At 44.0% G+C, this 22,339-nt stretch overlaps 1 protein-coding gene across 1 annotated transcript; it reads right to left on the bottom strand.

Moving 5' to 3' along the window:
- Positions 1 to 3,279: 3,279 nt before the first annotated feature.
- Positions 3,280 to 18,275, bottom strand: SPRN (shadow of prion protein). Its single transcript, XM_077454846.1, has 2 exons — positions 18,033 to 18,275; positions 3,280 to 10,109 (listed from the first exon to the last, which is right to left on the bottom strand). The coding sequence occupies exon 2, from the start codon at positions 10,097 to 10,099 to the stop codon at positions 9,692 to 9,694; it is 408 nt and encodes a 135-aa protein (XP_077310972.1). The 5' UTR covers positions 10,100 to 10,109; positions 18,033 to 18,275; the 3' UTR covers positions 3,280 to 9,691.
- Positions 18,276 to 22,339: the final 4,064 nt, after the last annotated feature.

Genomic DNA, 22,339 nt, shown 5'->3' with positions numbered 1-22,339 from the left:
GCTCACGTGGTTCAGTGGCAGTGAACCAGCAAGTCTGGTGAGAGAGACTAGGAGCTCAGGGGGCTGAAAATCTACAAGAAGTTATCATAGGGGAGTAAAGGAGTTTGTTACAACTTGTGTTATGAACAGTTATAAGACTGTTGCCATAGGAGACAGCACTCCTACACATGCAGATGTGGTGTCTTGCTGGATGCCTTTCCCTGCATGGATGTCTACCTATAGAAGTCCCGGAGTCCCGCTAATTAATATTGCAACTACTAATGGGTGTCCTGGCCCTGAACTCTCTCTCCCACAGTTCTGTTTTAAGAGACAATCTCTTTGCATTCAAGAAGTGTCTGGCTCCCATGAATCTATCTTGCACTACACCCACCATGCCTTGTAACCCACTCTACAAATATACACTCTACACACATACAGTGCCTTGCAAAAGTATTCGGCCCCCTTGAACTTTTCAACCTTTTGCCAAATTTCAGGCTTCAAACATAGAGATATAAAATTTTAATTTTTTGTGAAGAATCACAAACAAGTGGGACACAATTGTGAAGTGGAACGAAATCTGTTGGATATTTTAAACTTTAATAGCAAATAAAAAACTGAAAAGTGGTGCGTGCAAAATTATTCGGTCCCTTTACTTTCAGTGCAGCAAACTCACTCCAGAAGTTCAGCGAGGATCTCTGAATGATCCAATGTTGTCCTAAATGACTGATGGTGATAAATAGAATCCACCTGTGTGTAATCAAGTCTCTGTATAAATGCACCTGCTCTGTGATAGTCTCAGGGTTCTGTTGAAAGCGCAGAGAGCATCATGAAGACCAAGGAACACACCAGGCAGGTCCGTAATACTGTTGTGGAAACGTTTAAAGCCGGATTTGGATCCAAAAAGATTTCCCAAGCTTTAAACATCCCAAGGAGCACTGTGCAAGCGATCATTTTGAAATGGAAGGAGAATCAGACCACTGCAAATCTACCAAGACCTGGCCGTCCCTCTAAACTTTCAGCTCAGACAAGGAGAAGACTGATCAGAGATGCAGCCAAGAGGCCCATGATCACTCTGGATGAACTGCAGAGAACTACAGCTGAGGTGGGAGAGTCTGTCCATAGGACAACAATCAGTCGTACACTGCACAAATCTGGCCTTTATGGAAGAGTGGCAAGAAGAAAGCCATTTCTCAAAGATATCCATAAAAAGTCTCGTCTAAAGTTTGCCACAAGCCACCTGGGAGACACACCAAACATGTGGAAGAAGGTGCTCTGGTCAGATGAAACCAAAATCAAACTTTTTGCCCACAATGCAAAATGATATGTTTGGCGTAAAAGCAACACAGCTCATCACCCTCAACACACCATCCCCACTGTCAAACATGGTGGTGGCAGCATCATGGTTTGGGCCTGCTTTTCTTCAGCAGGGACAGGGAAGATGGTTAAAATTGAGCGGAAGATGGATGCAGCCAAATACAGGACCATTCTGGATGAAAACCTGTTGGAGTCTGCAAAAGACCTGAAACTGGGCCGGAGATTTATCTTCCAACAAGACAATGATCCCAAACATACAGCAAAATCTACAAAGGAATGGTTCACAAATAAACGTATCCAGGTGTTAGAATGGCCAAGTCAAAGTCCAGACCTGAATCCAATCGAGAATCTGTGGAAAGAGCTGAAAACTGCTGTTCACAAACGCTCTCCATCCAACCTCACTGAGCTCGAGCTGTTTTGCAAGGAAGAATGGGCAAGAATTTCAGTCTCTTGATGTGCAAAACTGATAGAGACATACCCCAAGCGACTTGCAGCTGTAATCACAGCAAAAGGTGGCTCTACAAAGTATTAACGCAAGGGGGCCGAATAATTTTGCACGCCCCACTTTTAATTTTTTTATTAGTTAAAAAAGTTTCAAAAATCCAATAGATTTCGTTCCACTTCACAATTGTGTCTCACTTGGTGATTCTTCACAAAAAATAAAAATTTTATATCTTTATGTTTGAAGCCTGAAATGTGGCAAAAGGTTGAAAAGTTCAAGGGGGCCGAATACTTTCACAAGGCACTGTATATATTATATATATATATATATATATATATATATATATATAATGATCTCTATTAGAAAAGACTGGGGTTTCAGTTTTCTCCAGGTTTTGCCGTCCCGAATTGGGGTCTGGAGTTTGGAGACTTCAAAGAGATTTGGATGGGAAGGAACCTTTATACCTGTGTCTAGGTCTTGCTGAAGACCTGCAGGCTGGATGAGCATGCAGGTGTGCACACTTGTTATAAGCAAGCACTTGACTATAATGTAGGGCTTCCTTTAGGAGACAGATGTGTGCTCTATCCAGGAGACAGGCATATTCCCATTAGGAGAGGTGCTGTATGCCGTTTTGGAGGAAAGATTCCATTGGACTGAGAGAGTTGGCACAGCTAAGGGAGTCTGGAATAATGGGAAAGCTGAGGCGACTAGGCGAGTGCAGGGGACTGAAGGAATTTGTAGGTCTCAGAGGAGTGAGAGTGTCCAGGGTGCCAGTAGATCCCCAATTAAAGTGGTTGCAAACTCTGTTACACCATTTGTACCTACAGTTAAGTCTATATTAAGGCTTACCTGTGTGTACTGTAAATATCTCCTAAACTTGCACAGTTTAGGAGATATTCACTATATACGCTTTTGCCAACGTCATTGGCACATGCTCACTAAAGAAAAGGCCGCTGGTGACGTTTTTCAGGGCCCAAGCTGTGACCAGCGGCTCTCACACATGCCCAGAAGTAGCTCATGTGAAAGATGTCAGCCGTGTACTCTGTGTGCCAGCACCAATTCAGGGCATCGTTCTAAGATAACTATTTCATAACGAGCTAGTATGAGATGCATACTAGCTCATTATGACTTTGTTTTGCAGGTTTTTTTTTTGGTTTGTTTTTTGAAGGAGTGGGCCTGGAGCAGGGAGGCTGCGACTACAGGTTGAGCAAACCAGGAGAGCTAAGAGAGCCAAGTAAGCTGGGTGAGATGGGTGAGATGGTCTGAGGGACCAGGGTACGGAGCAGCTATGCTACTAATCCATTAATATCCTTTTAATTGAAGGCCACACTAGGTACAATATGTCATGCCATTATCAATATGTTTTCTTACCATAATGGAAGATTGTGCCTACTGCTTTTTGTCTGCTTGGGCTCTGATAACTCTCCTCTACAGAAGGATTCACTTACCTCTCTGTGAAGAGATTAAACAACAATATTTTGGAGTTATGTTAGGTTTTGTAATTGTGTAGAAAATATGGCAAAATACGACTCGGAAGATCAAACTCAACAAAGCATATTTATTATGAAACGCCCACCAATATTTGGGATAAAAAGTTTGGCTTTTTAGCAATTTACTGTAAAGCACACCATCTGTTTAACAAAGGTTGAACACATCCACACAATATAAGACTATATACCATACCAAAAATGCAGTTTTAGAAATGTATTACTTTCCTCATTTATGTCTGTCATTTATACTTTTAGGAATTCATAACCAATTGTATTATTGTAATGTATAGAACTTCATGTGTCTTTAGCTTTGCTAATTGTGAGTTTATAAATATTAAATATTTTTAATATATAGGTTGAGCACAACCTCAAAACAAAATGTCATGACAACCTAATTACAGGACTCACGGATTGGCAACAGCGCTGAGAAGTACAATACCATATAACTTGGCTATGTAAGAGAACATTCAAATTATGTGAGATCTGAATACATGTCCCTTGAGACTGCCGTTATATCTGCACTGGTTATCCTTATTCATCTTTCAACTGTTAACATACATATCAAATTGGCACCCTGTCAGTACAAATTATCTGCTATTATGGGGGACTGTTTTACCTGGACTTAATATCTGGTTACATTAACTGACCAGGTGGTCCCCCTTTTTTCCGGCAAGAATGGTTTACATACAAGGTTTCATTTCTCCAGATAAATTCTGCATATCTTTCATCATTTCATACATATATGACTCAGGTGCAGGGAAAATAAAGCAATCTTCTACCAAAAGCAATTCAATTTTTTTTTTAAAGAGAACGTAAACGTCCCTCTAATGTTTGTACGTATAGGTAAGCCTATTATAATAAGGCTTACCTATAGGTACTGTAAACATCTCCTAAACTTGCACCATTTAGGAAATATTTACTATATACTGCCACCGGTGCCATTTCTTCAGAGCTCTGTGCCGTGACCGGTGACTCCCGTGACGTCACTTCGGCCCCGGGCAGTCACAGAGTCGGTGTCCGAAGACTCATAATGAAGACAGGCGAAGATAGATGCGGTCTCCAGCGGGGACGATGAGTGCTTAGTTTGCAGGTAAGTGTAACATAATGTGCTAATGCGATGCATACTATCACATTATGTCTTTACTTTGCAGGTAAGAAAAAGCCATAAAAAACAGCAGGGATTACTTCCTCTTCAAGCCTGAATAAAAATAGCTCATGTATTTTTTAAAGCCAAAGTCTGGGCATTTTTTAAATGGTACCCCAGCCATAGTAAAAAAAAAAAAAAAAAAACAATTCCCAACAGACGTGTTTTTTTTTTGTTGTTTTTTTTTGCCACTAAATGTTCCCAATATTCAGGGGTAAACCAGAAGACTGAGGATATATTGTAAGTCTAGGGCAGGGATATGCAATTAGCGGACCTCCAGCTTTTGCAGAACTACAATTCCCTTGAGGCATAGCAAGACTCTAACAGCCACAAGCATGACACCCAGAGGCAGAGGCATGATGGGACTTGTAGTTTTGCAACAGCTGGAGGTCCGCTAATTGCATATCCCTGGTCTAGGGTATTGTTGACCCACCCTCTGAAAAGCGGTTTGTCATGGTGCCCTGCACTCAATCTATTGATGCAGATCAGCATGTCAGCACCATTCCCTACATCATTAAGGACCTCCCAACATAGACGATAAGGCAAGATAAAAAAGACCCTGTGTATCACATGACCTTATTGAAGACATCTACAAAAAGCAAGTATACAAACAAAAGCATGAAATACACACTGGGGAGGCCTCCAGGGTAAAGTGGGATACTCTGGGAGGAGGGTGGGTGGTGCCTGGAACTGAGCTACATAGAGTTTGGCTCATTTACCAAACTTATAAGCAGAACTCTAGGAGAATTATAATGCTAAAGGCAGCAGCATATAGGTGTTAGGCTCCATGCACACTGGGCTTAAAAAAAAGTGTGTTCTCTCGAGAGTATAAAACGCATACACAGAATATTTTTTGTATGAAGTTTAGGAGAGTTTTACATTATTATTTTTTCTGCCTCCAATCAGAAAGTGAACCAGAAGTTTTTTTTTTTCCTGCCTCTAAACCTATGCCTCTTATGGTCCTAATGTGCACGGACACATAAAACATTGAGCTGCTTCTACAAGCAGAACACACAACTCCTGTAGAAGCAACATTTTTTAAGCCAGTGTGCATGGAGCCTTATGTGTTAGTTACAATTACGGTACCTCTATGCTATTCTTTCCAAGATAATACTCTGGAAGCTGTGCCCAGAGTGCAGTGGTAGTGTTAGCCCAATGCTTCTAGCCAATCTACTTTCTAGTTCCTATCCCTGCTATTTAATAGTATATAGATTCAACTTTTATTGCTGATTATTCCATGAATAAAATCACAGGCACTGAGCTAACGGTAAGGCTGGGATCTAGACAGTTTCAGATAGCTGGATCTTGTAAAGTGCAGCATGGAGAAATGCAATTAACACATTCATCTTACCTCTCCCTTTCCAGTATCTCACAATAGTGAGTACACTCCACACATTTTTGTAAATATTTTATTATATCTATTCATGTGACAACACTGAAGAAATTACACATTGTTACAATGTAAAGTAGAGAGTGTACAGCTTGTTTTAACAGTGTAAATTTGCTCTCAAAATAACTCAACACACAGCCATTAATGTCTGAACTGCTGGCAACAAAAGTAAATACACCCCTAAGTGAAAATGTCTAAATTGGGCCCAATTAGCTATTTTCCCTCCCCAGTGTCATGTGACTCAGTGTTACAAGGTATCAGGTGTGAAAGGAGAGCAGGTGTATTAAATTTGGTGTTATCGCTCTCAATCTCTCATACTGGTTAATGGAAGTTCAACATGGCATCTCATGGCAAGGAACTCTCTGAGGATCTGAAAAAGAATTGTTGCTCTACATAAAGATGGCCTACACTATAGGTGTTAAGACCATACAGCGGTTTAACAGGACAGGTTCCACTCAAAACAGGCCTTGCCATGGTCGACTAAAGAAGTTGAGTGCATGTGCTCAGCGACATATGCAGAGGTTGTCTTTGGAAAATAGATGTATGAGTGCTGCCAGCATTGCTGCAGAGGTTGAAGGGATGGGGGGGGGTCAGCCTGTCAGTGCTCAGACCATGTGTCGCACACTGCATCAAATTGGCCTGCATGGCTGTCGTTCCAGAAGGAAGCATCTTCTAAAGATGATGCACAAGAAAGCCTGCAAACAGTTTGCTGAAGACAAGCAGACTAAGGACATGGATTAGTGGAACCATGTCCTGTGGTCTGTTGAGACCAAGATAAACGTATTTGGTTCAGATGGTGTCAAGCGTGTGTGGCGGCAGCCAGGTGAGGAGTACAAAGACAAGTTTGCTTTACCTACAGTCAAGCATGCTGATGGGAGTGTCATGGCCTGGGGCTGCATGAGTGCTGTCAGCACTGGGGAGCTACAGTTCATTGAGGGAACCATGAATGCCAACATGTAATGTGAGATACTGAAACAGAGCATGATCCCCTTCCCTTCAGAGACTGGGCCGCAGGACAGTACTTCAACATGATAAAGACCCCAAACACACCTCCAAGATGACCACTGCTTTGCTTAAGAAGCTGAGGGTGAAAGTGACGGATTGGCCAAGCATGCCTCCAGATCTAAATCCTATTGAGCATCTGTGGGGCATCCTCAAACAGAAGGTGGAGGAGCGCATGGTCTATGACATCTACGAGCTCCATGATGTCATGGAGGCATGAAAGAGGATTCCAGTGGCAACTTGTGAAGCTCTGGTGAATGCCATGCCCAAGAGCAGGGATCCTCAAACTATCCTCCAGCTGTTGCAGAACTACACGTCCCATGAGGCATTGTAAACCTCTAATATTCACAGACATGACTAGGCATGATGGGAATTGTAGTTCCTGAACAACTGGTGGGCCGTAGTTTGAAGACCCCTGCCCAAGAGGGTTAAGGCAGTGCTGGAAAATAATGGTGGTCACACAAAATATTGACATTTTGGGTCCAATTTGGACATTTTCACTTAGGAGTGTACTCACTTTTGTTGCCAGCGGTTTAGACATTAATGGCTGTGTGTTGAGTTATTTTGAGGAGATGGCAAATTTACACTGTTATACAAGCTGTACACTAGCTAATTTACATTGTAGCAAAGTGTCATTTCTTCAGTGTTGTCACATGAAAAGATAGAATAAAATATTTACAAAAATGTGAGGGGTGTACTCACTTTTGTAAGATACTGTATATTTACCCGAGTACTCAATGGCTGGGACTGATTTTATCCCCAGTTGCCTCCAAACTGTCATCAGTGTTGGCTACTGCCTCCTTGCCAACCTTGCCAGAAAATGAAAACTGATGAAGAATGTGGCAGCAGCATGGAACAAAGCAAGGAATAAAAGCACACACAATAATAAATATTCATTTATCATACAATCACCTTCAGGACTGTGTTTACAGTATATAGATAGTATAGCATAAAGAAAACTATACCTCAACATCTTTTGAGCACCTTCAGAAATTTTTGTAGTAAGTGAGGTCAAAAGAAAAGATGCCTATGCCTTTTACATGCACAGTAGAAGCTGCAACTCCATATATTGTTGCTGCATCATAACAAAGATGTATACAGTAAGGCCTGATTGAAATTATGAACAGGGGTGACTTTCACACACACATCCAAATGTGCAGGGGAATAAAAGTGTATCCTAAATATGTTTCAGTGTGTTTGACATCATGCCTCAATGTATACAGTTATCTTAAAGTCATTGTACACGTCGTAATGTTTTTGCTCTACTAGGTATTAGTGTATTTATATTCCATGTATTGTTTGTTTGCCTCACCTTCTAATTATAGGCTCACGTGTTCGGGCTACGGTTTGTAGCGTCATGGCTGATCCATTCCCCTATGTGCATGTATTGCTGCAGCTAGCTGGTCCTTGTGTTCCAAGTTGCACAGCATCTAGATGCATGACTCCCCCCCGACCCCCTTGCATCACCGATGTAAAAGAGCTGATGAATGTGATGAAACACGTACAGAGGGTTCACACATGCAATCTGCTTGTGTCTGTGTCCGAACTGAATATAGTGTAGCTCTCATCTGCACTCGACTGATGGAGCCAGGGATTGTAGGACATTTAACTTATTCACAGGAAGTGTCAGGTCTCACACTACAGACAAAGGTCATGCATTAAACCTGGACAGTGTCTTTCTGCATGCCTCATGTTTTGACACAAATGGAAACTGCTGAAACAAGAATGTGAAGATTTACTTTACTATAGTCTGTGCCTACAGAACAACAGATTACCCTTTGAAATTACACGATCATCACACATTTTATCTGTCAGCTAAGAATGTTTACCATGCCTTTAAGCAAATTGTTTTTATGAATCTGATGGGTGTTGAAAGTTTCTTAGCTGGAGGTCTTTGCCTGTTGCAGGCTGACAATGCTAAGGTACTGCCCCACAATAAGAAGCAACACTGTTAGCCTGCCATGTGCATTTTTTAAGTTGTCTGATAGCATCCATGGTTGGCTGACAATGATGCTGCTAATTGCAAGGCAGTGGCTTATATTTGCCAGCATGCAGCAGAAAGTGTTGTTACTAGCAGGATCTCCAGGTAGGTAAAACTTTGCAACAGAGTTGCAAAAAAGAAATAGTTTAAGGAAACTGCATGCAGTAAGACACAATGGTTTATATAAACGTATAAAATAGAGCTTTCCATACCAATGGCTGCTGTTTGAAGTGATCATGGGTTACACCTCACTTCATGGTCTAGTTAATCAGGCCCATAGGGTTATTAAATAATAATATTTGTGTGCATTATGCATGGCAGTTTGCATAACCAGAACATTTTGTTTTAATGTAAATTATTCCTTGCCACAAAATAGTCAAAAATATGATATATTGTACACCTACACTTGAAAGAGTGGGGGTGAATATTCCATTTAGCATTAATAAAAAAGGTTGGCAGTGAGAAATATTGGTCAACACAGCTAGTAGTCAGAAGGAAAAGGTTTCAGAATTAGTACACCTTACATGAACAGAGTTTCCATGGATATAAGAGAGTATTATTGTTGATTAGAATAATTAAATCAAACGGGTAATAAGGAAGCCACGTATTGTAGATTTTTCTTTTCCAATGTATTCCAGCATAACCAAAGCAGCACTCAGATGTGAGATTAGAAGACCAATCCTCCTCTATGTTAAAGAACTTAATTGCGGCCTTTATTGTGAATAGATTTTCAGGTTGAGTTTATGCAGTTAGTATTTTTTCTGGCATAGATGAACCATATAATCTTTGTCTGATGATCATTTTTTTTTCTCTTAGCAACTAGGGTTAGCAACTAGAGATTTTCTATATTCCAGAATAGACTTGCTGGCAAAACAATTGGAGTACTGCTTGTTTAAAGAAAACACTTCCTCAGCATTGCGGCTTACACCCCGTGGCAAAGAGATAGCTTTTAGAAATAATAAAACTTAACACTGGTTGTAAAAAGAGGGGTCAAAGTGATGGCAAGGCTTGCAGAGAGGGTTTTAGCCCCAGAGGTCCATGCCCTGTAGCTGTAGATGCCTTCATCTGTGCGGTTACCCCCCTGCATCCTGTCTTCTGAACTGTCATCATATCTCCACCTTCTCCTCCCAGCCATTCCAGCTGCTGCTCCCGCCACTGCTCCTGCAGCTGCTGCTCCCGTAGCCACCCTAAATGAACCATAACGTGATGAGCTCTTTGCACGAACTCGAGATGTCCCACGTGATGATCCTCTGGCTCCTCCTCTTGCTCCTCCTCGACCACCTTTGGCTGTAACATTTTGAGTGAGAAGTGCCACTAACAGCAGGACTGAGCAACACAGAGCTGAACTTATTCGCATTTTCAGATAGCTGGGGAATAAAGCATAAAAATTCTGAACATCAAGATTGGAAACAGCAAACAATATAATCTAAAAAAAAATTGTCAAGCTAGACCTAAAACATTGATTTCAAGAGATCAAATCATCCAAAGATAGTTTGCTAATACTCTTATGGTCTGCCTATCTTCCACAGGCTTTCATTGTAAGGAATTCTCTATTTCCTTGTTATCTTTCCTGTTAGATTTGCTCGCTTAATGACCAAGCCATTTTTTTGCGATATGGCACTGCACCGCTTTAACTGACAATTGCGCGATCGTTTGGCACTGTACCCAGACAAAATTAATGTTATTTTTTCCCCCCACAAATAGAGCTTTCTTTTGATGGTATTTGATCACCTCTGCATTCTTTATTTTTTGCGCTATAAACAAAAAAGTGACAATTTTGGAAAAAAACAATAACGTTTACTTTTTGCTATAATAAATATCCCCAAAAATGTTTTTAAAAATCAAATTTCTTCATCAGCTTTGGCCAATATATATTCTTCTAAAAAAAATCGCAATAAGCTTATATTGATTGGTTTTCACAAAAATTATAGAGTTTACAAACTATGGAATAGATTTATGGCATTTTTATTTTTATTTTTATTTACCCAGTAATGGCGGTGATCAGAAATTTTTAGCGGTACTGCGACATTGCGGCAGACAGATCGGACACTTTTGACACATTTGTGAAACCATTGACATGTATACAGCGATCAGTGCTATAAAAATGCACTGATTACGGTATAAATGTGACTGGCAGGGAAGGGGTTTACACTAGGGGGGGCGGTCAAGGGGTTAAATGTGTTCCCTCGTTTGTGTTTCTAACTGTGGAGGGATGGAACTAATTAGTTGTTCTAGCTAGTAGGAACAGGCTGTCTCTCCACAGAACAGGGATTTGTGTGTTTACACACACATGTCCTTGTTCTGACTCTCGTGCTAGCGATCGCTCGTGGCTGGCGGTCGTTGTGACCCTCGGCCACACGCATCGGTTCCCCGCCATCCGGCAGCCATTTAAAGGACCGACATATAGCTAAGACAGTTCACGAAATTGTGCTAACCATTCTAATATATTATATTGTGATTAGTATTTCTGCCACTAGGTGGGAATGTGCTATGTTTCATGCATAACCTCCCTAGTGGTAATCTCAAGTGTGGCTCAGGGTTAATTTTCAGTACCAAAAGCGGTAACCCCGAGCCACACTCTGGATTATACCACAGTATCCTTGTACACTTACTTACCTTGTCCCTACGTCGGACCTACTGGATGCATGTACTCTGTAGATCAGGGGTTGTCAAACCCCCACGCCACAGCCCACTACCGGGCCTTGGCCTTTCTGCAGCTGGGCCATGTGCGCAGGCGACCAGCATGAGACACCTGGGCAGGCAGGCATGAAAGAGTGGGGCGGCCGGCATAAGAGAGCCGGGGCGGGCGGAATGGGACAGCTGAGCGGCCAGCTTATGAGATTGGTGGATGGAAGAAGTGAGCGGGCAAGCAGAGATTACATCATCTCTCTCCGCCACCGCATCACCTCTCTTCCACCATCACAATCGGTGTCCTGTCAGCCTCAGTGTCGGAGGTGCGGTAGGGAGCAGAGAGATGACATCATCTTTCAATGCCCTGACTTATGTTTAACCACTTCAATACCAGGCACTTAGACACCTTCCTTCGCAGACCAATTTTCAGCTTTCAGCGCTGTCGCACTTTGAATGACAATTGCGCGGTCATGCTACACTGTACAGAATTTTTTGCATTTTGTTCCCACAAATAGAGCTTTATTTTGGTGGTTTTTCTTTGTTTCTGTTAAACTTATTTATAAATACGTTTTCTTCAATGACGGGCACTGATATGGCTGTACTGATGGGCACCGATGAGGTGGCACTGACGCCCACTGATGGGCACTGATAGGTGGCACTGATAGGTGGCACTGGTATGCAGCACTGATGGGCACTCATAGGTGGCACTACTGGGCACTCATAGGCGGCACTGATGGGCACTCATGGGTGGCACTGATGGGCACTTATGGGTGGCACAGATAGGTGGCATGGATGGGCACTGATAGGTGCCCCTGCTGGACACTGATGGGTGGCACTGATGACACTGATGGGTGGCATTGCTGTGTGATGGGTGGCACTGATGACACTGGTACAGGATGGTGCCAGTCAGTGCCCATTTGTGGGCACTGACTGGCACAGATTGGGCATCATTTGCACATGTGGCTGTTCAGAGGGTACATACCTGGCCATCCACAGGTTGCCCACTTCCCTGGTGGTCCTAGTGGAGTCCCTGGTGGTCCAGTGTGGGCATCTAAGGGGGCGCTGCGCTGATAAACAATCACCGCAGACCCCCCCTGTCAGGAGAGCCGCCGATCGGCTCTCCTCTACTCGCAACTGTCAGACGCAAGTGAGGAAAAGCTGATCATCGGCTTTTCCTGTTGACATCGTGATCAGCCGTGATTGGACACGACTGATCACATGGTAAAGAGCCTCCGCCAGAGTTTTAATTGTGTCAGGGTTCACAAGAGTTCAGAGCTGGGTGACTTATCCTGTCAGTTCTTTATGGCCTCCCCCTGGGGTCGGGAAGGTTGGAGAACCTTCTAAAACTAGAGGGCATGGGTTAGGAGGAGCTGCCATTAATGTTTATAGGGCCTCAGCCAACCCCCAGAAGTGGCCTGGCAGGGGGCAGACACAACCCCATAACAAGATATGGGCCATTCCAGCTGGGGAGTCGAGTAGAAGATGGAGATGGAGTGCTGAGGAGAGGCTGTCGGTGGCCCTTGAGGGAACTCCCATCTGGGGAGGGATTATACCTCGGGCTGGAGGCTCGGAATAGCTGGCCTAGAAGGATCCCACCTCAGAAGGCAGGTGGAGGAGAACCTTCAGGAGAGGCAGCAGGACAGAGCAAAAGACAGTGGGTAAAGATCAGCACTGAGCAGGGAATACAACAGGGGAGAGACTGTCAGCTGTAACAGTGCTCTCTGAAAATAGCAGTGGGCTTAGTCTTCACCCTTGCTGGGGGAAATCTCCATGGAAGTGTCCCAGGACTAGGGCAGAAAGTCATTCAGGAAGACTGAGGAATATCAGACAGGAGTGGCTGGTGGCAGCCGGGTGGGCTAGCAATTTCTGCAAGCAAGTGGAGCTGGGATCAGTGGCCACAAGGGAAGCAGAAGGAGGAATGTCATGCTGTTTGATCACTGCAATACTTTGTCAAGAGATTGAGAGTTCCTGCCTGTAATGGGCCTTTGCTGCATTAACAAAAAACTGTTAGTTCCCTCAAGAGAGAGCAGCAGGTGTTTTGCTGAGAAAACCAAGTTTGCGCAGGTGTAAGGAAGAGTGGACTTTTGTAAATGGGGATGAATTGTCCCTTTTGTTCATAGTTCTGGAGATTTTTTTTTAAGTTGGGCATCCCATAATTCCCTACACCATCCAAGTTATCAACCTGATACTAAACTAAGCAAGGATAACTTTTCCGCAGGATGTGGAAACCTTGCAAAAAGATCTGAACAAATGAATGGGGTGGGCAACTATATGGCAAATGAGATTTAATGTAGAAACATGTAAAATAATGCATTTGGGTGGCAAAAATATTAATGCAATCTATACACTGGGGGGAGAACCTCTGGGGAAACTAGGATGGAAAAGGACCTGGGGGTCCTAGTAGATGATAGGCTCAGTAATGGCATTCAATGCCAAGCTGCTGCTAACAAACCCAACAGAATATTGGCATGCATTAAAAAGGGGATCAACTCCAGAGATAAAACGATAATTCTCCCGCTCTACAAGACTCTGGTCTGGCCGCACCTAGAGCATGCTGTCCAGTTCTTGGCACCAGTCCTCAGGAAGGATGTACTGGAAATGGAGGGAAACAAAGAAGGGCAACAAAGCTAATAAAGGGTCTGGAGGAAATTAGTTATGAGGAAAGGTTGCAAGCACTGAACTTATTCTCTCTGGAGTAGAGACGCTTGAGAGGGGATATGACTTCAATTTATAAATACTGTACTGGTGACTCTACAATAGGGATAAAACTTTTTCGGGGAAGGGAGTTTAACAAGACAGGGGGCCACTTAAAATTAGAAGAAATTAGGTTTAACCTAAACTACGTAGAGGGTTCTTTACTGTAAGAGCGGCAAGGATGTGGAATTCCCTTCCACAGGCGGTGGTCTATGCGGGGGATTATCAATAGATTCAAGAATCTATTAGATAAGCACCTGAACGGCCGCAAAATACAGGGATATACATTGTAATACTGACATATCATACTGACATATCTTGATGGATTTGTGCCTTTTTTCAACCTCGCCTACTATGTAACTATGTAACCCCTAATAAAACATAAAAAAAAGCTGATAACCGGTCCCTGCATTGGAGTGCATGAAGGAAATGCTGTGTGACTGGCTGTGCAGCAGTGGGGACCCGGGACAATAGCAACTCCTGTGGGTGTAGTGCTACATCCCTATAATGAAGGCAGTCTATCTGTAGTGCTACCCCCGTATGAGCCACTAGATGTATTACCCAGATCTTCTCCTATTTCAACTCTTGCAGCCAGACAGTATTTCCTTCCACAACAGGTGCAAAGTTGCATTTCTTCAGTGATCACTCTAGAGGTTTTGGTTATTTTTGGTATTTTATTGTGGAACTTGGATATTGAAGGGAATGTAGTGGGATACTATGAATTCAACTAATTACAAGCAGTACAGTTTTTTTTAAGTGAACTGTGGAGTTACTGCATAATACATTGTACACTATTGAGCAAATCCTATGCAGGAATAATGGGAATAATGGATGGTTGCTCTTCAGGACACTAACCAGTATCCCCTTTCTGCTGAACCAAGTAGCTGACTTTTCTAGCACAGAGGGGTAGCCAAAGAACCAGGCCCCAAGATCTTTACAGTCTGTACTAGAAGGCCTATGGACCGAATGGTAGCCTCTTTCCAATGCTCCAGCAGCACCCTCCAGTGATCCCAGACAGATCTCCAGGCATGGCTCCTCCTCACTCAGCTCTTCAGAAAACTCTGGTCAGCATTTTAGCTCTCAGGCTCTCAACTGGAGGCCACATGGCAGCAGGTGCTGAGGAGGGCACAGCAACCCCCTCCTCAGCTGGACTTTCCTCTCCAGGAACAGACCACTTCCTGTGTCCTTCCCAGCATGCCGAGGGGCCCCTATGCTTGTAATTGGCTGGGATGGCATCCATATTCATGCTGATCTGCATGAGTCACTCCTTTTCATTTAGCAACTTCCAAAGTTGCATGGATACAGAGGAGCCAATACAGAAACAGCACAGGATTCCCTAGCTCAATAATGTAGCTTTCCTGTTGGCAGGAAAGTTGCTATGTTTTACCTAACAGTCTCCTGTTAGGCAGGAAACCACACTACACTGAATTATGCACATCTTATCATCCTACCTAGGAGGGTGCTATATATCTGTTCCATCACTTTGTATTTTTGCACCAATTCTCTATTGCCCTATAAGATTATACACCTGGCATTCTTATTACTTTCTTTCATTTTCTGCTATATGAATTTTTAGACAGTTGTGAATAAAAGTTAAGTTTTAAATCATAGTGGGTTTGCTGCGTGGGTATAGCGCACCCCCACTGATTTTTCTTTAATAATATTTCCCACGTAAAGATCAATCTTACAGTATAAGTATACATCAGGTTGTTTTTGTTTGTTAGATTTGAATCATTGTCGAAATGTAGAATAATATATTTATTTCCACCTTTTAACTAGTAAGACCTCATCTGGAATATGCAGTTCAGTTTTGGGCACCAGTTCTCAAAAAGGATATCGGGGAACTGGAGAAAATGCAGAGAAAGGCAAACTGATAAGAGGCATGGAGGAGCTCAGCTATGACAGAAGATTACAGGAACTGAATGTATTCCCTCTTAAGAAGAGGAGATTAAGAGGGATATGATCAACATGTTTAAATACAATAAGTGGTCCATATAGTGAACTTGGTGTTGAGTTATTCACTTTAACCACTTGACCACTGGGCACTTAAACCCCCTTCCTAACCAGACCAATTTTCAGCCTTCGGTGCTCTCACACTTTTAATGACAATTACTCAGTCATTCAACACTGTACCCAAATTACATTTTTGTCCTTTTTTTCACACAAATAGAGCTTTCTTTTGGTGGTATTTAATCACCGCTGGGTTTTTTATATATATTTATTTCTTTGCAAATTTATTGCTGAGTATTGGCAGATTATTGCAGAGTATTGGCAGAGTATTGCACAGTATTGCACAGTGTTGCACAGTGTTGCAGAGTATGGGCAGAGTACTGCATATTATTGTCAAAGAGCAGCGCTGTGGGCACTACACATCCAGTCCACAGCGCTGCTGCAATCTTTCTCCCTCTCCCCCTCTCCCCTTGCATTGTACGGATCGGTACAGACAGGGGAGGGAGCAACCGCTGTTATGACCTGATGCCAGGTTTGTTTGCAAGTGATCAGTCTGTCATTTGACAGAGCGATCATGTGGTAAACAGCCGCTATCAGCAGCTGTTTACCGTGATCCGGATGACCCGCTGGTCGTGGATGTTCCCGGGTGCGCACCCCAGTGGGCACGCGAGAGCAAGATTCTGGGAGGACATCCATGGACACCATTGGATGATGAGGTTTGTTCGTTACGATGGGACTACGTTGAGGCTAGTAGCCAATAACTTTGGTCTTGTAATCTGATCTGAGCATGCGTGGCACTTTGTCGGAATTCTCTACAAACGATCAGAAAAGGTCAGATCGGATTTTTTTGGCGGAAAGTTTGAGATCCTGCTCTCAAATTTTTTCCGTCGGAATTTCCAACGGAAAAAGTCAGATAGAGCCCACACACGATCGGATTTTCCGACAATATCATCCGATCGGACCTTCTCCGTCTGAATTTCTGACCGTGTGTACAAGGCATTAGTCACCTGGGGGGGGGGGGGGGGTCACCTACCCCTGCTCAGTGGTAAAGGGTGCAACACCTCAAGAGTTAGATTCCCTCAAGAATTAGTTCTGGCTAGCTCAGTAGATTGTTTTAAAAATAAGTTAGATTTTCTTGTTAAAAAAATAAAAAATAAGCTATATGCATTCCTAAATGGACAAAATATAAATTATTACTAACATATATAGGTTATAACACCGGGAGTAGTTGATCCAGGGAATGCAATGTTTTATAAAGAATATTGTTTCTGGCTTTTGTCTGGTTTTAGATTTTGGCTGATTTGTGAATACCATATTTTACTCTATCCAAATGTATCTTATTTTCCTATGCATGTATCATACATTATTTGGTAGTTCACTGAATGTAGGTGATTTTGGTCCCTTGAGATTGATGTTCTGCAAGAGATGAAAATGCCTGTCAAATGACAGAGCAAACAGCACAGGAATTCAATGTGAGAAAAAATGGGTCATTTCCAGCCAGATCTGCAAAGATAGGTCAACTGAAAAACAGCCAACAAAAATACATTAAGATTATAAAAAAAAAAGCAGCTTTATTTTGCGTGTATAAAATAAATACGATTATCCTTTGAGGATACATAAGTTTTAGGTAAGCTTTACATGGATGCTGGACATACAGTATATTATCATGGTGACATAATATTACAGATGTCTTTCTATCCTTGCATGTTGCTGCTTCTCTATTAGACTGTTTTCTTGCTTTTGTGGATATTACCCTCTAATTCTAAAATAGAAACATGGCCCTGCTTTATACACTATTCGGTATAAAGATATATCTCACAAAAGAAAGCAAAAAGGTATAGAGAGAGATACAGATAGAAAGGGGTAGACAAACAGGTGGATAGATAGATAGATAGATAGATAGATAGATAGATAGATAGATAGATAGATAGATAGATAGATAGATAGATAGATAGATTTATGGATAGATAGATCTCATAAAATAAAACAAACACAATACAGAGCTCAAATCTTACCAGTCTGCTAAATGATCCTTTCCTGTTGTCCCCAATGTTCACCCTCTGAGGTCCTCTTCTTAGTGTTGTCTCTATGGTGGAATGCTCTCTCTTCTTGCTGCACTGAGGCTTGGTCCTGTTAACTCCTCCCCAGTGAGCACATTAGAGATTATAAATGAATAACTGGATGATTTCAGTATTAGCTGCTGTCTGATCACTAAGCAAACAAACAGCCATTAGATTTCACTGTATCTAAGCTGCACTTTCAGGAACAGTCTGCAGAGGAGGTAACCCATCTGTGCCTGTAACATGGTCACCATGGAAACTGTCAGTGATACCCATTTCGAGAATAATGTCCAAATATCTCAGATGCTAACATAAGATGTCATGATCTTGATTTGTGAGTGACAGAAAATGGTTTAAGTTGAGCTATTTGATTAAATAGCATTTACCAAAAATATAATATTAACTGGTACCGTGTAAACTTATTTTTTTTAAGTCAGGTAGAAGACAGACATTGGAGTAAGCATTTAACTGCTGCAATACTGAGACCACATACTGTACATTTACAACACTGATACAGAATAAAATAAAACATTTTTTGGAAGTGTATAGAAATAGAATTGCAAATAATTGTGTGGTATCAAATGAAAAACAAGCCCATTCATATCTCATACAAAAACTGCTCATTTTGAGGTTCCTTCACAATTATGTGCTGCAATGTGTTTAGTCAGACCTGTACATGTTATTGTTATACAGGGTTACTATAGTGCCAACTAGGGATTAGCTGGCTGTCTCTTCGAACACCAGCTGTTCGCCCGTTCGGCGAAGCCAGAACTTTGTGGGCCGTTCACGCCATATTCGTGTGGCGCTCAGAGCCCACAATGCACTGCGCCATTGGAGTGCATTGCTGGTTGATGATTGGCCTAGCATGCACTGTGACCCGCATGCTTGGCCAATCACAACGCCGGCAGCGAGGAGAGCCCTAATCCTGCCTGTGGCCAATTATAGCTCAGGGGGTTTAGTACATGCCACACACTATATAAGGCCGCCTGCGCAGAGGCCTTGTGTAGTGTGTTGTGGCGTTCAGAGAGAGAGAAGGATAGGCAGGGACAGTGTCTTCTTTTCTTGTGATTGAACCTAGTGCAGTTAGAGTTGGTGTATTGTGCCACCTGCACAGTATACACCTGAAGCTACCCCCAATTGCTGGTGTTGTTCTGTTCCTATACCACAGGCAGCTGCAGCAGTTACAATGGGTGTATTGTGGCACCTGCACAGTATACACCTGAAGCTACCCCCAATTGCTGATGTTGTTCTGTTCCTATACCACAGGCAGCTGCAGCAGTTACAGTGGGTGTATTGGGCCTCCTGCACAGTATACACCTGAAGCTAACCTCAATTGCTAGTGTTGTTCTGTTCCTATACCACAGGCAGCTGCAGAAGTTACAGTGGGTGTATTGTGCCACCTGCACAGTATAAACCTGAAGCTACCCCCAATTGCTGTGTTGTTCTGTTCCTATACCACAGGCAGCTGCAGCAGTTACAGTGGGTGTATTGGGCCTCCTGCACAGTATACACCTGAAGCTAACCCAATTGCTTGTGTTGTTCTGTTCCTATACCACAGGCAGCTGCAGCACTTACAGTGGGTGTATTGGGCCTCCTGCACAGTATACAATTGAAGCTACCCCCAATTGCTAGTGTTGTTCTGTTCCTATACCACAGGCAGCTGCAGCAGTTAGAGTTGGTGTATTGTGCCACCTGCACACTATACACCTGAAGCTACCCCAATTGCTCGTGTTCTTCAGATCCTATACCACAGGCAGACAGCTGCAGTAATTACAGTTGGTGTACTGTGTCATCTGCTCAGTGTGCACCTAAAGCTACCCCAATTGCTGGTGTTCTCATCTCCCTGCAGGCCATTAGTATGTCTGGCAGGCCAACATGAAGAGGCAGACAGTCACGAGCCAATAAAAGAGGGCAAGCAGGCTCTGTGTCTAGAGGTAACAGTGCTGGTCGTGGACACGGTGCAACGTCATCAGCACGTGGCCATGGGACACGCTTGTCCTTATTTTCGGCAGCTGGACGTGTCGAGCCACAACATGCAGAAGACTTGGTAAAGTGGATGACCAAGCCCTCCTCATCCTCTCTCACCCAGGCTCAGGGTACTGGTAAAGCAGCTGCCAACGCATCCTCTTCCCTCCCCTCAGTGTCATCAGTCACTCCTTCCCTAGACCCACCATGTCATCCTGAGGAGTCACCCGAACTGTTTGAGCACAGTGTTGGGTACATGCTCCAGGAGGATGCCCAGTGTTTTGAAGGCTCTGATGATGATACCCAGCTAGAGGAAGGCCGTAGTATGAGCCCAGAGAGAGGGGATGCTCAAGAAGGACAGCAATCTGGCAGTCATGTTCCACCAGCTGCAGCATACTGTCAGGTATGCTCCAGTGATGAAGAGGGAGGGGATGATGAGGTCACTAACTCCACCTGGGTGCCTGATATGAGAGAGGAGGAGGAGGCACATCTCCAACAAGGCAGGATGCCCTCCGGGGGACAGCTTAAAGGCAGCACACCGACTGAATCACACCGCAGAGCTCCGCCTGTGCAAGGTGCTGCCTCTGAGCGTTATTCCAAAAGTTCTTTGGTGTGGGCTATTTTGAGAGGAGTGCATCAGATCACACCACTGCTATTTGCAACATGTCTCAAGCTTATCTCACATGGGCAAAACATCAGCCGCTTGGGCACCACATGCTTGACCAGACATATGTTGACCTGCCATGCAGCTTGTTGGCAAGCGTACCTTAAATACCCACACCAAAGAACAAAGCAGACCTCTCCTTGCTCCTCATCAGCTGGGATCTCCAACCCCACTATACCTTCAGTCCTCTCTGAAACTTGCACTGAGAGGAATGAAGGTGTAGAATTAGGTGTGTCACAGCCAAGTACTTGTGGGCAATCTGCTAGCAGTACACCGACGTCCGATTGTACCAGGCAAATGTCCCTGCCCCAGCTGCTGGACTGTCGAAAGAAATTCACTCCCAGCCATCCATATGCCCAGCGGTTGAATGCTAGCTTGGCTAAATTGCTAGCACTTCAACTGTTGCCGTTTCAGTTGGTAGACTCGGCCCCCTTCCGTGAGTTTGTGCAATGTGCGGTTAGTCAGTGGCAGGTTCCCAAATTACACTTTTTCTCACGGAAGGTGATTCCGGCTCTCTACCGGCATGTGGAAGGCAATGTCCATGCCTCGCTGGACAGGGCAGTCGGTGGTAAGGTGCATATTACCGCTGACTCATGGTCCAGCAGGCATGGACAGGGACGTTACCTTTCACGGCTCATTGGGTCACTCTTCTGGCAGCTGGGAAAGATGCAGGATAAGGTGTAGTAGTGTTGGAGGTTGTTCTGCCACCACGCCTCCAAAATGCTACTACTGGTTGTGACACACCTCTCTCCACCACCCCCTCCTCCTCTTCTTCTGCCTCCATGGCCTCTTCCTGTGCTTTGTCCTCAGAACCAGTGGTGCTCCGTAGGTGTTCAAAGGGGCTACGCAAGTACGCAGGGAAAAAGATGCCATGGTGTGCTTGCGCTGGTGTGCTTGGGGACAGGAGCCACACTGGGGCAGATATTTTGTCAGCTCTGCAGGGGCAGGCTGAGAGGTGGTTGACGCCACGCCAGCTTAAGCCAGGAATGGTGGTTTGCGACAATGGCACCAACCTCCTCTCCGCCCTCCGACAGGAACAACTGGCCCACATGCCCTGTGTGGCACATGCCTTAACTTGGTGGTGCAGCGGTTCTTGGGCAGGTGTCCGGGCTTACAGGATGTCCTGAGGCAGGCCAGGAAAGTCTGTGTGCATTTCCGCCGATCATATAATGCCAGTGCTCGGCTGGCTTAGCTCCAAAAGGAGATGAGCCTGCCCAAGAACCGCCTCATCTGTGACATGCCCACCAGGTGGAACTCAACGTTGACCATGCTGCAGTGGCTGCACAAGCAGCAGAGGGCCAGCAATGAGTACCTGTGCGACTACGGCACCAGGACAGGGTCAGGGAAGCTCGGTTTTTTCCCCCACGCTAGTGGGACATGATCAGGGATGCATGCACTGTCCTGTCTGCATTTGAGGAGGTCACGAGGATGGTGAGCAGTGGCAGTGCATGCATCAGTGAGACTGTATCTCTTGTCCACCTGTTGGAACATACGCTGCGTGGAATAATGGACAGGACACTTGAGGCAGAACAGAGGCAGGAAGAGGAGGACTTGACAGTGTTCCTGCTGTCTCACCAATAGGGATGAGCTTTGAGTTCGAGTCGAACTCATGTTCGACTTGAACATTGCCTGT

This window comes from Lithobates pipiens, unplaced genomic scaffold, assembly GCF_037356315.1.
Source record: "Lithobates pipiens isolate NorthernLeopardFrog02 unplaced genomic scaffold, aLitPip1_a1.2 Scaffold_25, whole genome shotgun sequence".
Lineage (NCBI taxonomy): Eukaryota > Metazoa > Chordata > Amphibia > Anura > Ranidae > Lithobates > Lithobates pipiens.
This window is presented reverse-complemented; position numbering and strand designations above follow the sequence as displayed.

Excerpts from the sequence above, each read along its gene's own strand:
- SPRN (XM_077454846.1), bottom strand. The coding sequence starts at position 10,099 with ATGCGAATAAGTTCAGCTCTGTGTTGCTCAGTCCTGCTGTTAGTGGCA.